The 15465-nt window shown below is 44.5% G+C and overlaps 1 protein-coding gene across 8 annotated transcripts in view; it reads right to left on the bottom strand.

The window, feature by feature from the left end:
• NLGN1 (neuroligin 1) overlaps positions 1 to 15465 on the bottom strand; it is a 628672-nt gene that overhangs the window by 463840 nt on the left and 149367 nt on the right. For all 8 annotated transcript variants that reach the window (XM_053390579.1, XM_053390581.1, XM_053390578.1 and 5 more), the window contains exon 2: positions 186 to 1025. In XM_053390579.1, the coding sequence (XP_053246554.1) occupies positions 186 to 678 (493 nt within the window). In that variant the 5' untranslated portion in view covers positions 679 to 1025. The remainder of the gene's footprint in view (positions 1 to 185; positions 1026 to 15465) is intronic.

Here is a 15465-nt window from a genome sequence, read left to right as displayed (position 1 = left end):
GAAAAGCCACATGCATAGATGTGAAATAAAGTAAAAAAAAAAAAAGGAAGTTGGGAGGGAAGAAAAAGCTGGCATGCAGACAAGAAAGCCGTGCTGGCTACCAGTACACATGATTTAATAGTAAAGAACTTCAATAGGAAAGTCGAAACAAAAAGATTTCCCTGCTTCTCCTGTAAATAACTCACCATCTTCAGTTGGGACATATATATTCAGATAGAGGCAGTCTTCGTTCTGCTCTTGCACGTAGGTAGAAACTATATCCAAGTTATTAGTAAACCAGACAGGGAGCATGACTTCAGGTAACCTGCCCTCTATAATGTTCTGGGGACACACTGGTGCAAACTGAGTGGCGTTTTTGATATCTGGCCACGGAGATGGTGGTTCAGGAGGTTGGAATCGGCGCTCCCCGACTGGAGGAGCGGCGTACGGCACCCCGAGAAACTGGATGACCGGCCCCAGAATTTCATTGTTCAACTCCTTCTTCATCCCCCTGACTTTCCCGAAGCTGGTGGTCACCACCGGGTCGGTATCATCCAACTTTTGCGACGAGACGGCGGCGGCGTGAAGCAAGAACCCGAGTATGCAGAGGGTGAAGGTGGCATCCAATCCCATGTGCAGCAGGCGGACCAGCATCGCTCTCCACACGCAGTTCAGCCACATGGATGTTGGAAAAGCCATGGTCCCACATCAGTTGCCCTGCTGTGGTTGGAGCAAATCTTATTTGTATCCACTCGGTGGGGAGGGAGAGGGTGAAGCAGTGCTCTTGGCAAGGGAGCAGGGAAATGAAATGGGTGGCTCAAGCCTCCAGAAGGGGAGCCTGTCAGAAAACTCTCAAAAGCCTCTGCACATGACAGGCATCTCCCCGTGACTTCATTCCAACCGAAGCAGCATCTCCACTCTGCCCTATTTGTCAGGCGACATTCAATTGCCAATTCTGTTTTCCACAGTTGCGATATGAAGAGAGCATCCCTTTGCTGCCGATTCCCCACTTATAAATCAATTCCAGTTAGCTGCGGGTCTATATCCTGGAGAAAATGAAAAATAAATCATTAGCATGAAAGAGCTAATATGGGCAGAATAATAACTAGATGTTTTACAAGTTACTGTACACATACATTAATAGTTGCTAGAGCCAAAAGTGAAATGGTACAATAAGTAGTTTATGGTTCCATGAGATGACAGGTTAAAAAAAAAAATACTGATTGCCAGGTTATTTATGGCGTCACCTGCGGAGTTTGTGCAGGCTTTCAGAGAAACCGCAGCTTTTGAAGTCTCATTTCACAAAAAGAAACATATGGATTCCAAAGCCGGATTAAATGTGTTTTTAATGTTGCATTTCTTTATACGTCTCAAAGGGGCTCGCAATCAATTTTAAACTTGTTACCAGAGGATGGTTTAATAGCAACCACAAATCAATTATAATTTTATACAACCTTAAGAGAAGCAGTAAATACAATGTGGACCACAGAGTTCCCAGTGACCTGCGGAATACTCCGAGGGCATCAACAAACAGCCAGGACTGCCTTTCTCTCTGCGTTTATAGCTGTCTCAAAAGAACAATTCTGAAATAACCTCTGAATCCGCCATTGTGGCAAAGGAATACAGTGTCAGTGCAACTCAGCACACATTTTAATATGCCAACGGGGTGCCTTGATTCGATGGCTCTCACAAACATGCTGCTACTGCAAAGGTCAGGAATCCCACTGGGCTGGAAGGTGGGAATTAAACAACCAACGTGGGTGGAGCCAAGCTGTCAATCTTCTCTGTTAGTGGGTTCCTGGACAATGTCCACGGAGTGAGAAATTGCTGAACTACATTGGTACCTTGGTTTAAGAACAGCTTAGTTTATGAACAACTTGGATTAAGAACACTGCAAACCCGGAAATAGGTGTTTTGGTTTCTGAACCTTGCCTTGGAAGCAGAACACGTTCCGCTTCCTGTTGAGTGTTTTCCATTTGTAAATTGAGTCCCCCGCTGCTATGGGAAAGCACACCTTGGTTTAAGAATGCTTTGGTTTAAGAATGGACTTCCAGAATGGATTAAGTTTGTAAGCCAAGGTACCATTATATTGGCCCAGGTTTCTTATACTTGGTGTTAATGCTTGTGTTATTTTGTAGGTTGCTCTGGGTCAATTTATGTGGAAAAAAACAATTAAAAATATATCACCACTACTTATAATAAGAATAATTTGTTTTGTTTTGGGAGGCATGCATTAGGGAGATGTCCCATTAAATGCAAACCAAATCAAATTTCCTTCTCACCCCTAGCCTTCAGTCAGATGCCTACCATGTTGTGCTTAAGACACCCAAACCCTGGTTTGGATTTTGCAGGTAAGAGCACATTACACTAGATTATTTATAGTGGGAGTCACCGGACAGACAAAAGACAGCTTTGGTTCCTATCACCTCCTCCTTTTTTCCTCATTTACTTTCTCATCTACTTACAAGTAAATAACTCTGTATTTCTTATCGCATTGGATAAAATGCTGCACTGCAACATTTTGTTGCAGCCCCCACCCCACCCTCATAAATTCCCACTGGAGAAGCAGAGCACAGCACTGCAGATGATCTCACTTTAGGAGCTGCACCTTGTTTTGGAAAGCCCCAAAGCTGACTCTCGGCTGATTTGAAATCCTAGATGGCAATCCCAGAGCTCCTCTCTTCCCAGTTCTACTTTATAATGAAGTGGACATAATGCAGTACTTGGGAGAACCCTGTTCAGCCCATGTTATTACATCCTTTCCACTAATGGTAATCACGTTTCCAAGCCTAGCTTGACAATGACAAACAATGATAATATTTTTCCTTTTATGGGGGGGGGGGAAGAATACAAGGAAATAGAGAGTTTTGGCCTTGTGCAGTTCTCTCTCTCTCTCTCTCTCTCTCTCTCTCTCTCTCTCTCTCTCTCACACACACACACACACACACACATATGCCTTGGGGGGGAAGGGGGTGGGGGGCATAAGCAATTTCTAATGAACTTATAAGCAGTTTCTAATGAATTCCATCATTTCCCTGCATAATTTTGCAGGGGGGATTCAAAATGCCTCACAGTCCAACTGTCCTGTCATTAAGGTTATTTAAGAAGAAGAATACTATGAAAGCTATATAGAGCAGCACGCAATTTGGTGCATATTTCATGTTGAACAATCTATCTCAGAAGGCAGTAAGGAGGTAGATGGGGCATCTCCCCCCACCCCTTCTTTCCTGGCAATTTCACCCAGGCTCCATCTCTCCTCTAATTTTAATGAAAACCTTCCTGCAAAAGGTGCCTTTAGGCAGGCTGGCGCCCTTCTTTCTTCCATGCTAGAGTAGAAAGATCCCCCCGCCCCAGGAACACAGACGTTCCACTGCACAACAACATTTGGACAGAATAGCACATAACGTTAGATGTGATTTCATACACACAGAGGGGCCAGCAGGATGCAGTTAGACCTTCAAGGATGTTTCTGATTTATAAAGTTTTGGAATTCATAGACAGCAAGCTAATAATGGGGAAATGGAAAGAAAGGTAACTGTGCATACATAGTATTATGTACTGAAGTTCTCACCCTGGGCCAGCAGGGGGATACTGTAGATAGTTATGCAAATGAAGGATTGAAAGTGACGTTCAGTGATTGGATAGTTTTAGAAGGTTGCTACAGTAACGTTGTACTGGAGCTCTATATAAGCAGGCTGACTGAGCCCTTCAGTTCAGTTCTGTTCTGGCCTCTGAATAAAGAAGAGCTGTTTGAAGAATCGCTGTGTCGTCTGATATGTTCACCCACAACCTAACACATAGCATTGAGAAAGAGAAAATAAACGTGGGCAGGAAGCAGTGGAATGCCTATGGAAAATGTGAGACTAAAGGAACAGTCACATATCACCGTCGCTCGCAAATCTGAATGACCCATCTGGAAGAACCCTGGATCTGATCAACACCTGGCGATGAGAGGAGCTGCCTGAGAACCATTTGCACACCTTGGTTCCACAACAGAAGCAGGATATAAAGGTGAGCAGAAAAGGAGGAGGCACATTCATAGCTTCAAGCTGACCTTCTGAACTGGACAGACATTATCTGAGTACAAGGCAAATGCAGCAGGGCCGTACATTTAAAGCACAACCAATGCACAATGAAAGAACATGGCTGCCCCCCAAGTAATGATGGGAACTGTACTTTGTTCAGGGGGCTGGGAATTGTAGCTCTTTCAGGGGGGAATTACAGTTCCCAGGGTTCTTTGGGGGCAGCCATGTGCTTTCAATGTGCATTGAGTGTGCTTTATGTGACACCCATGGCGTTTTGTTCGACTTCTTTCCTTGTTTTTATCCTGTTTTTTTTTATTCTGTGAACGGCCCCGAGATCTTATGTTGAAGGGTGGTGTATAAATCTAATTAATAAATAAAATAAATAAGTCTTCTGATTTAAATCTGTGTTGTGAAGCAAAGATCACCAGTGTCGAAGCAATGGTTCTTCAACATCAACTTTGTTGGACTGGTCATGTGGTGCGGATGCCTGATTATCGTCTTTTCAAAGCAGCTACTCTATTCCAAACTTAAAAATGGAAAGCATAATGCTGGTGGACAACAAAAGAGGTTTAAAGACTCTCTCAAGACAAATCTTAAAAAAGACACTGACAACTGGGAATCACTGGCCTGCAAGCGCTCCAATTTGAGAACAGCCTTTACCAAAGGTATCATGGACTCGGAAGACGCTCAAACTCAGGACAAAAGGGAGAAACGTGATAAGAGGAAGACACGCTTGGCAAACCCTCACCGTGATCAGCTCCCACCTGGAAACCTATGTCCCCACTGTGGAAGGACATGTGGATCCAGAATTGGCCTCCACAGTCACTTACGGACTCATTGTTAAAACTGCGTGTGATGGCCTGGGATTCGGACTCGGAGGCTGAACCTGAGGAATCCCAGCCTGCACAGGAGTCCCCGTCTCCAGAACCAGCTGAGCCGGGGCTGGGGCTTGAGCCTGAAGGGTCCTCACCTGTGCTGGATCCTCAGGTGCAGGCACCAGCTGAGACTGCTCTGGCTCCTCAGGTGATGGAGGACCCATTGCCTGCAGGTGCTCCACTCTCAGCCCCGTCAGGGGAAGGTGAGGTTGCCTCTGGGTAAGGTAACCCTCCAGCCTCTCCTGAGCTGCAGAGGCTCAGGGCAGAGAGGTGGAGGGAACTAAGTTCCTGCAGGAGGAGTGCTCGCCTCCAGGCCAGGAGAGGCGAGTCACCTGTGGACTGCCTCGGGGCAGATAAAAGCCAGCCAGCCCCAGCCCCAGGTTGCGGGAGCAACATTGTTGGTAGCCTGTTCCTGCCTGCACCGTCCTGCTCTTCTGCCAGAGTTCCTGACCTCACCCGACTCCTTGCCTTGGACCCCGCTTCAGCCTTGACGGACAGCCTCCATACCACACCCTCGACCTCGGACTGGACTCAGACCTCGCCGCACAGTTAACCCTCAGGATCGGCACACTGTGTTTATGGAAGATAATCTTACTTGGCTATGAGTAATCATCAAAGAAGACAATGGATCAGAGGATTGTCTTTGGTTCATCCCCCCACTCTCCCAACCTGGAAATAATCTGTGGAAGATTCAAATTGTGGGACCAGAAACTCAGCTGGGTCTTTATTGCTATTTTCCCACTCAAAGAAGGCTCACCGTCATACGTAACCATGTGCAGTACTGCAGCCATTGTCATCCACTGCCATCCCTGCAGCCCAGGATCCACTCACTAGGAATGCCAGCATTTATTTTGGGCCCTTCCAGACATGCAGAGCATGTGCCTTTCTCACCACTAGGCATGACTGCTCCTAGAGCCCACTACCATGCAAAAAATACGAGCCCTATGCCGAGTGCTGAATCACCTCCTTTGATCCAAATATTTCTCACACATCTGGACTTTATCTGGTTGCTCATTTTCATTAGTCTAATTTTGAAATGCAGGCACACACAGAGAGACTTCTAATTCCTGGAGCTGCAAACAAATGACCCAGAGAGAAAAGATACAATTCTAGGATCTGTTTCATCTATAGTAAAAGACTTAAAATGTAAGCCATTTAATCCCATTTGTACATTCACAGGTTTTTCCCTCCCCTCCCCTTAGAACGGAAAGGACTAAATTAAGCCAGCTTCTGTTCATTCCTTTATATATATTTCCAACCAAGGACACAATCCATCTCAGGACATGCAGTGAAGCATAGGAATTAGGATTTGAGTCTTAAACATTTCAAACCACTTCTTCTAAGAACAAAATGCTCCATCGGAGAAATGTTGGAGGGTATGGAGTTATGCGACCCCCGAGCCAAGGAGATAAGTACCGTATTTTTCGCTCTATAACACGCACCTGACCATAACACGCACGTAGTTTTTAGAGGAGGAAAACAAGAAAAAAATATTCTAAACGAAACAGTGGATGTATGATTTTTGTGGTTCATGCTGTGGCGCAGGGAGAGTGAACGGGAAGCAAGAGAAGGAGAAGGAGCCCTCTCACACACACAGACACACAGAGTATCAATTCTAAAGTCGCAGGGGCGCAGGGAGAGTGAACGGAAACAAAGAGAAGGAGAAGGAGCCCTCACACACACACACAGACACACAGAGTGTCAATTCTAAAGTCGGAGGGAGAGCGCAGGGGCGCAGGGAGAGTGAACGGGAAGCAAGAGAAGGAGAAGGAGCCCTCTCTCACACACAGACACACAGAGTATCAATTCTAAAGTCGCAGGGGCGCAGGGAGAGTGAACGGAAGCAAAGAGAAGGAGAAGGAGCCCTCACACACACAGACACACAGAGTGTCAATTCTAAAGTCGGAGGGAGAGCGCAGGGGCGCAGGGAGAGTGAACGGGAAGCAAGAGAAGGAGAAGGAGCCCTCTCACACACACAGACACACAGAGTGTCAATTCTAAAGTCGGAGGGAGAGTGCAGGGGCGCAGGGAGAGTGAACGGGAAGCAGGAGGAGGAGAACGATAGCTCAAGCACACACACACACAGCCCCTACAGTGGCTAATCCAAAATCGGACAGCAAAAAACTGCAGGCAGGGACAGAGAGCACGGGGTTGTTTTAAAGCAGCCAACCCCGCTCTGCTTCTCTCCCTTCTCCCGGCTAGGCTGGCTGAAAAGCTTTGCTGCTACTTAGCAGCTCAGTGGGGAGGAGAGAGGAACATAGAGGACGGGGTTGTTTTAAAGCAGCCAACCCCGCTCTGCTTCTCTCCCTCCTCCCCGGCTCCGCTAGCTGACAGGAGCCGCTTACACCCGCTTTGCTGTTTCAAAGCAGCCACGGACTGCTCACAACTGCAGCAGATTCCCCCGCCATCTGTAGGCATTCGCTCCATAACACGCACAGACATTTCCCCTTACTTTCCAGGAGGAAAAATCTGCGTGTTATGGAGCGAAATTTACGGTAACTCTACAAGCTTTAGAAGACATCAGAAAACAGCCCTGTATAGGGAAGTTTTAAAAATGTTTAATGTTTTGTTATGCTTTTATCTATGTTGGAAGCCACCTAGAACAATAAAAATTGTTGTTGTTATTGAATAGGACGCACTGGTGGAGGAAGAGGGGGGAAGGGGGAACGTCCCGCCCCCTGGCACCACGATCCTGGTGGGGTGCCATTGTGGCTGCCACGCCTCTGTGCTGAGCGCCACGCCCCCAGGATGTGCGCCACACCCCCAGGATGCATGCCGGCCACGCCCCCGCCTGCTTTCCACCCCCAGTGCTGGAGCACAAAGCTCCACCACTGATAGGATGTCCCTATTTTCATCGGAGAAATGTTGGAGGGTATTGTTTTAAGTAAGAGAAGTAATGCACATTGCCCTCTAGAAGGAGGACTGGTGAACAAATAGCTCTCCAGGCACTGTGGAAGAACAACTGCCATTATCCCTGATCATTGCCTATGGGGACTGAGGTTGGTAGGAGAGAGTCGATACGATACGATAATCTTTATTGTCATTGTCCCATACAGAACAACGAAATTGAAAAAGTCTACATCAGACATTCAAAAACCAACAAGCCTGCTATCCCAGCTATCCCAGTCCCACAGCATTTGAGGTCTACCCCCACCCCCACAAGAAGGCACCTAAAATTACCACTTCCTTAGTATATGGATTGATGCTTGATGTAAATTCTGAGCCAATGCCTGGGTTGGGCAGCATTGCATTAATATGGGTAGACAAAAAATGCACAGCTCCCAATTACAGTTATTTCCATTATGTAAAGACCTGTCTATTAAGTAAAAAAAATGATATTATGGCTACGCTGAGGATGGTATATAAAATGCAGATTCCTTTTGCTGTTTTACTTGTTGAGTGCGTGTTTTGATTTAATTTGAATGTGTGATTTAATTCCTATATTTTGTTACATTGATTTATTATTATTATTAGCCACATTGAATGTTTTTTTTCAAAATTTATTTCTTTATTTACAACATAGCCCACAACAACTCATACATACACACAAACCCACCACCATTGACAATTTAATTATCAAAATTAAACTCCTATCTCCTTACACAAAGAAAACATAACACAAAAATAAAAGACTTCCTTTATCCTGTAAATGGCCTCCTTATTTACTTCTTGCATACTGCTTCTTTTACATGTGATTATTACAATTTTTCCTAATTATGACTTTAAAAACCGCAAATTCTCCCGAATGTTTATTTTTTTAAAGTGAGACATAAATATTAAATAATCTGAATTCATGCCAAAACCAAATGGGACTGCAATAGAAACTAAGGGGGAAATTACTAACTTAATAGTTGGCTTTCTGTGCTACTAACATATCCTAGTTGTCTGGTGGGTACACCTTATTCCTAAGTTCATTCCTTGCTGGGGGGAAATGTCACACCCTCTGCAGACGACTAGGTCCCTCTCCCTCCAGCTATGCCTTTGTGCCAGTCGCAGTAGAGATACCACATAGCCTGAGGGAAGAACTTATGTGAAGAGTGCGCTGCCTGACATTGGGCAACAAAATAATGATGCAATGCAGCAGCGGCGCAAGTTAAGATGAGCCCATCATCCTTGACCTTCAAGCCTCAAAATTGGCTTTCTGCAAATCACTTACACTGGCAAAACACAGCACATGAAAAGCCAATATGTTCGTGGAAAACCAATATGAATGGGGGCTTGGAAACCGCCGAAGACATTTCGTTTCATAGCTCGAGAGATTTTTAGAAAGAAAGAAAAACAAGGTTGTTGCATGCGCCATGGCTGCGGCTCTTTGACAACAGGTAGCTGCCATTTTGAAATTCCCTCTGCTATGTGCAAGGGTATCCAGATTACAGAGCTGGCAGCTCCTGGTCATAATCCATTGCTCTTCTTTTATGGAATAGACAATGCTTCTTTGAAACATTTGCTTTCACTATGTCCCACACCAGGGGTGCCAACTTGAATAAAATATTGGGGGGCCCAGGTAAGCCCCGCCCTTCATAATCTATCACATGATGCAGTGGACACACACCATTTGAATGGCAATGCCCATCAACTTGGGGGGGCAGCCCCATCAAATATTTTATTGGTGGGGTGGAGCCCCCTCGGCCCCTAGGAGTTGGCTCCTATATCCCACACTTTGGAGAGGAAGTGCTGGACTATATAAACAAGCCACTATGGAGAAATTTAAGATTTTCAGAGGTGAATAGGCTCTTGAACTATATACCCATTGTATGGAAATTGACAACAGGGCAGTAAAAATGGATTCTACGCACCCTAATGGTGGCTGAGAGACTGATACTGATGAATTGGGAGAAAAGAGATACAATTCCCCTTGACAACATATGAACGGACAGCTTATAGATGGACTTTCGTTGGATAAATACAATGATATTTGGAATGAGTTTACATAGAATATATTGGGTTACTGACAATTACACGTGTATTGGGATAATAAGAATATACACATCTGTATATTAATTTATGGTAAAATAACAGTATTTTTTTCTTTTTTAATATCTCTCGGTTTTCTTTCTTTCTTTCTTTCTTTCTTTCCCATCTCCTTTTATAAATAAATTTCTTCTAATAAAATATTATTAATAATAATATAATATGTAATGACCAACGTGAACCTCAGGTGGTGGCAGGGCCAGCCCTCCGATGAGGCAAGCTGAGGAGACCACCTCAGGCAGCAGGATCCACAGAGACAGTAGATCCAGTCTCCCAGTGTAGCTGTTCACTCTGCCAACCCCCCTTGTTCCTGATACAGTCATACCTTGGAAGTCGAACAGAATCCGTTCCAGAAGTCCAAAACGTTCAGAAACCAAAGCACAGCTTCTGATTGGCTGCAAGAAGCTCCTGCAGCCAATTGGAAGCCGCAGAAGCCCTGTCAGACATTCAGCTCTCAAAAATAGTTCACAAACCGGACAAAATATAGTTTCAAAAATAGTTCACAAACCCTTCGGGGTTTTCAGCGTTCGGGAGGCAAAACGTTACAGAACTAAGCTGTTCAAAAACCAAGGTATGACTGTATATATCTTTAGCAAATGTGCAGTTTTATATAGCCAATTGTGGTTCAAAATGCACCGTCTCTCGCACACTGCATTGATACAAATTGGGCACCCATTCACATTGGCTGTATTAGAATGCAAATGGGACATAAATTTTAAAAAATAAATAAATAAAAGGGCAGGGGATTGTGTAGGATTTCCCCTTCCTCTGTTGCTTTTCCCATGCCAAATTTTAGTTGTAAGGGGGCAGGGCTTGCTTTCACTCCATAATTTTGGGGGTGACCAACACGGTGGCTTATGGATGCCGTGGAACTCCAGTTCCCATCAGCCCCAACCAGACTGGCCAGTGTTCAGGGATGATGGGAGTTGTAGTCTAGCAATATTTGGAAGTCCACAGGATCCCCAGCAGCAGCTGTCTGCAGGTTAGGAAAGAATCGTACACACCAAGACTGCTGTACAACAACAATACCCGCCCTCTAAGAACCTGATGCACATTTCTTGCATGACTCTATCCACACACTGATAGCCCTGCCAAACCAGTGGTTATGTGAACCACAGAAATTGGTTGCATGCAGAGTGCTTTTGAGTCCCCATCTGAAGTTGAAGTGTACAGTGGTACCTTAGGTCAGTGGCGTAGCGTGGGGGGTGCAGGGGGGGCCGGCCGCACCGGGCGCAACATCTGGGGTTAGGGTTAGGGGGCGCAAATCCATGGGTTAGGGGGCGCAAATCCATGGGTTAGGGGGCGCAAATTACTTGCCTTGCCCCGGGTGCTGACAACCCACGCTACGCCACTGCCTCAGGTTACATACGCTTCAGGTTACAGACTCTGCTAACCCAGAAATAGTGCTTCAGGTTAAAAACTTTGCTTGAGGATGAGAACAGAAATCGTGCTCCGGAGGCGCGGCAGCAGCAGGAGACCCCATTAGCTAAAGTGGTGCTTCAGGTTAAGAACAGTTTCAGGTTAAGTACAGACCTCCGGAACGAATTAAGTACTTAACCTGAGGTACCACTGTACAAGTGTCCTATTTTCAGCATGTGTGCCTTTTACGAATCAGGATATACCATAGAAATCTCAGACTTCTAGCTCATCTGAAAGCACCCCAACAAATGTTGACACCAAGTTTAATGAAACACGCTCCCAGGTCAGTGCCTAGAGCAGTGATGGCCAAACTTGGCCCTCCAGCTGTTTTGGGACTACAACTCCCATCATCCCTAGCTAACAGGTCCAGTGGTCAGGAATGATAGGAAATGTAGTCACAAAACAGCTGGAGGGCCAAGTTTGGCCATCACTGGCCTAGAGGGTTGCACCTTGACACAATTAGTTCGGCGGAGATCAGTCATCTTTATACATAGTTCCTAGTTGTAAAGTCACTTTTCCTATAATCCTTTATCTTGGGCTCATCGTATACCTGAATAGCTCAGCTGGTTAGAGCATGGTGCTGATAATGTCAAGGTTGCAGGTTTTGATCCCCGTATGGGACAGCTGTATATTCCTGCATTGGGGCGGGTGAATTATTAGACAATCCTCAGAGTCCCTTCCAACTCTACAAATCTGTGATTCTATGACATCTAAAGTGGCTTCATTACCAATCCTTCTTCCCAGGGAACTCTGGGAGTTATAGTTCTGTGACAGTGATAGGCAGGGTCTCAGAACCCATAACAAACTACTGTTCCCAGGATTCTTTGGGGAAACCCCCAGCAGTTAATGTGATAAAGGGGGCTTTGAATGTATGGGGTAGATAAGCGCCTAGTGTTTGAGGGTGAACTTTTAAAAAAGCTACATTAACATAGTGCTTCTTTAACGTGTTAAAAATTCATTGCAAGCTTGTCCTTGTCAGTTATTGTTGGATTCCTTATTACTTAAATAAGCAGCATCAAGACTTTGTATTGCCCTAAGAACCTACTTCATCAAGTGACTAAGAAAAACCCTAACTTACTGTAATTATGTTTCTAATTTATGCGCATAGTGCAAGTTCATGGATGATAGTGTCATTTAATTCTTTATTAGTATCCCTTTTTCTTATTCTCTCATATATATATATATATATATATATATATATATATATATATATATGTCTCTGACTGGTTAGGAGAAGTAATTATTCATATTACTACACAATATTTATTTTCCACATTTCCTAATGTGCTGCAGAACTGTGACATTTTACCCAGAAAGTAGGCAGCAAAAGAAAAAAATTGTGATTTCCTCCGTAACACAAAAGAATGGATAACTCTTGTCACTTATGTGCAAAGTTTTAGACAGCTAAGTAATACAGATTTAAATTAAAAATGACAGATGCACTGGCTTGGAATATAATGGCTACTGAAGTGAATGTTTATTCCTTTTAGCAGTTTGTGGTTAACTCTTAAACGGTCCAAGTATTATAGTCAATTGTCAGATTTGTAAATGTGCACCTAGCGCATGTATATAGCGGGGGTCAGAGTGTGCAAGTAGCAATAATGCTCCTGGATGTAAAGAGTACAGGGAATCATCTTGAAATTTTGATGAGGCTTCCTTCTGAAATAGCCTTTTATGGGGCTGAAAGGGAGAAGCCACTCAGGCAAGATGGATCAAGGATCTGATGAGCAGGGAACTCCAAAGGCTGTCAGAGTTGGCTGCTTCTACAGGAGGGATGGGGGACCCTGTTTTTTGCCTTCTCTTGGAGGTAAACAACTGGGAGCTGCACGCAGGAGGGGCTAGCATGGTGGGGTGGTGTCGCAAGGGTGTTTTCTTGGCAGTAGTGATTATTATTATTATTAATACCCTGCACATCTGGCTAGGTTTCCCCAGCCACTTGCCATTTACCTGGAAAGTGAAGGGATGAGGCAATGAGAGGAGGTTGGGTCTCAGCTGCTGTGCCCAAACCAATCTGGCCTCATCACCACCCTTACCTTCCAGGTAAGTGGCAATGACGCTGTTGTTAAGAGGAAAGCTCTAAGCCTGGGCTGGGTGGTATCAGGTCCAGAACTCCCTAAATATTCTCTCTCTCTGTGGCGATCACACAGGGTCCCCGGACGTTTAATGGTCTATTGATCCCTGTGCCACCCCTGTGCTCGCTTCCCCACTGCCACCAACCAGTTAAAAAGGTAAAGGGACCCCTGACCATTAGGTCCAGTCGTGTCCGACTCCGAGTCAAGCTTGCAAAAATCTATCATTTGCCCGACAATAAATGTTGGAAATGTAAGGAAAATGAAGGTACATTCTTTCACCTTTGGTGGACGTGCCCCAGGATTAAGGCTTTCTGGGAAATGATATATAACGAATTGAAAAAGGTATTTAAATATACCTTCTTGAAGAAACCAGAGGCCTTTCTCTTGGGCATGGCCAGCCAAGTGGTGCCAAAGAAGGACAGAACTTTTTTTATGTATGCTACAACAGCAGCAAGAATACTCATCGCAAAGTATTGGAAGACGCAAGATCTACCCACTCTGGAAGAATGGCAGATGAAACTGATTGACTGTATGGGATTGGCAGAAATGACGAGCAGAATCCGTGACCAGGGAGAAGAGTCGGCAGAAGAAGACTGGAAAAAATTTAAGGACTATTTACAGAAATATTGTAAAATTAAGGAATGCTGAATGATGTTGGATTGAAATTGAGTGGTTTCTAGCTGTAATGATATAAAGGAACATGGATGAAAAAAGGGGTTTGGATAGAAAATAAGGTGATATTATAAGCTGTAATGCTTTAAGTTAAGGATTTGCTGAACAAATAATCTGAAATGGAATACAAGAAGGGGAGGTATGAGGAGGTCAGAGAAATTTGTTATTGAAAAGTATGTTTTATGAACTATATGGTTTTTTAAATCTTTTTGTTTGGTTTTTTTGTTTGTATAAAAAATTGAAAACTTTAATAAATATATTTTTTTAAAAAAAACTCTGGGGTTACGGTGCTCATCTCGCTTTATTGGCCAAGGGAGCCGGTGTATAGCTTCCGGATCATGTGGCCAGCATGACTAAGCTGCTTCTGGCAAACCAGAGCAGCGCATGGAAACGCCGTTTACCTTCCCGCCGGAGTGGTACCTATTTATCTACTTGCACTTTGACGTGCTTTCAAACTGCTTGGTTGGCAGGAGCAGGGACCAAGCAACGGGAGCTCACCCCGTAGTGGGGATTCGAACCGCCGACCTTCTGATCGGCAAGTCCTAGGCTCTGTGGTTTAACCCACAGCGCCACCCATGTCCCTACCAACCAGTTACTCTCTGGTAAAAACACTGAGTCTAGTCAGTTGTTAAAAGTGAACCAAAAAAAACCCCAAAACAACCCAAGTTTATTTTACAGACATTAACAAGTTTATTGTTTCTCTGATAATATTCATGTCAGTTTCTTAACTTTAGTTTCTTTACCGGCCTATACCTTCCTAATACCTTCTGACTGATTATCTCAACTGTTTGACAGACTCCTCTTAACAAATTCTCTCACTCTCTCACACCAGACTAGCCCAACCCACAGATTTATGTTTTCTATCTTTTCTGACTCTAGACTGACCCATCAACAACTCTAACTAACTAAAAAAACCCTCTGTGCTTAAACCTTATATACAGTTAACTCTGCCCCCTGGGTTCCCATTGGTTAGTCATTTTACAATTAGTTAACCCTTTCCCTATGAACCTAGTGTGATGTCACACACATAGGAGGGCAAACGCCACACACACTCTCTCTCTGCCACCCTTTGCATCCCCTCCAACATTTCTCCTATGAAAGTAGGGACGTCCTAAGGAAAAGCAAGACATTCCAGGATCAAATCAGAAACCGGACTGGATTCTGTAAATCGAGCACTTTCCCTGGAATATAGAGTCACTTGGAGGGTCTGGCACACCCATTTCCAACATTTCTCCCTCCTTGGCACCCACATGATATGATGCCAAGGGCCTGAGGAACACAGGTTTTCCACAGTATATAGAGCATATAGAGCATTCTAAGGGGCTTTTAGGAAGAAGAACAAATGTTGCATGCTTCAGTGAAATTGAGGAACATGGCTTTATTGCTAAAAAATAGTATGTAAAGACTTTGACCAAATAAGGGGCTTTGAGGAATGGGAAAGGGAATTGGGGC

Source organism: Podarcis raffonei, chromosome 5 (genome assembly GCF_027172205.1).
Source record: "Podarcis raffonei isolate rPodRaf1 chromosome 5, rPodRaf1.pri, whole genome shotgun sequence".
Classification (NCBI taxonomy): Eukaryota; Metazoa; Chordata; class Lepidosauria; order Squamata; family Lacertidae; genus Podarcis; species Podarcis raffonei.
Note: the sequence above shows the minus strand (reverse complement) of the source record. Positions and strands in the feature narration are given on the sequence as shown.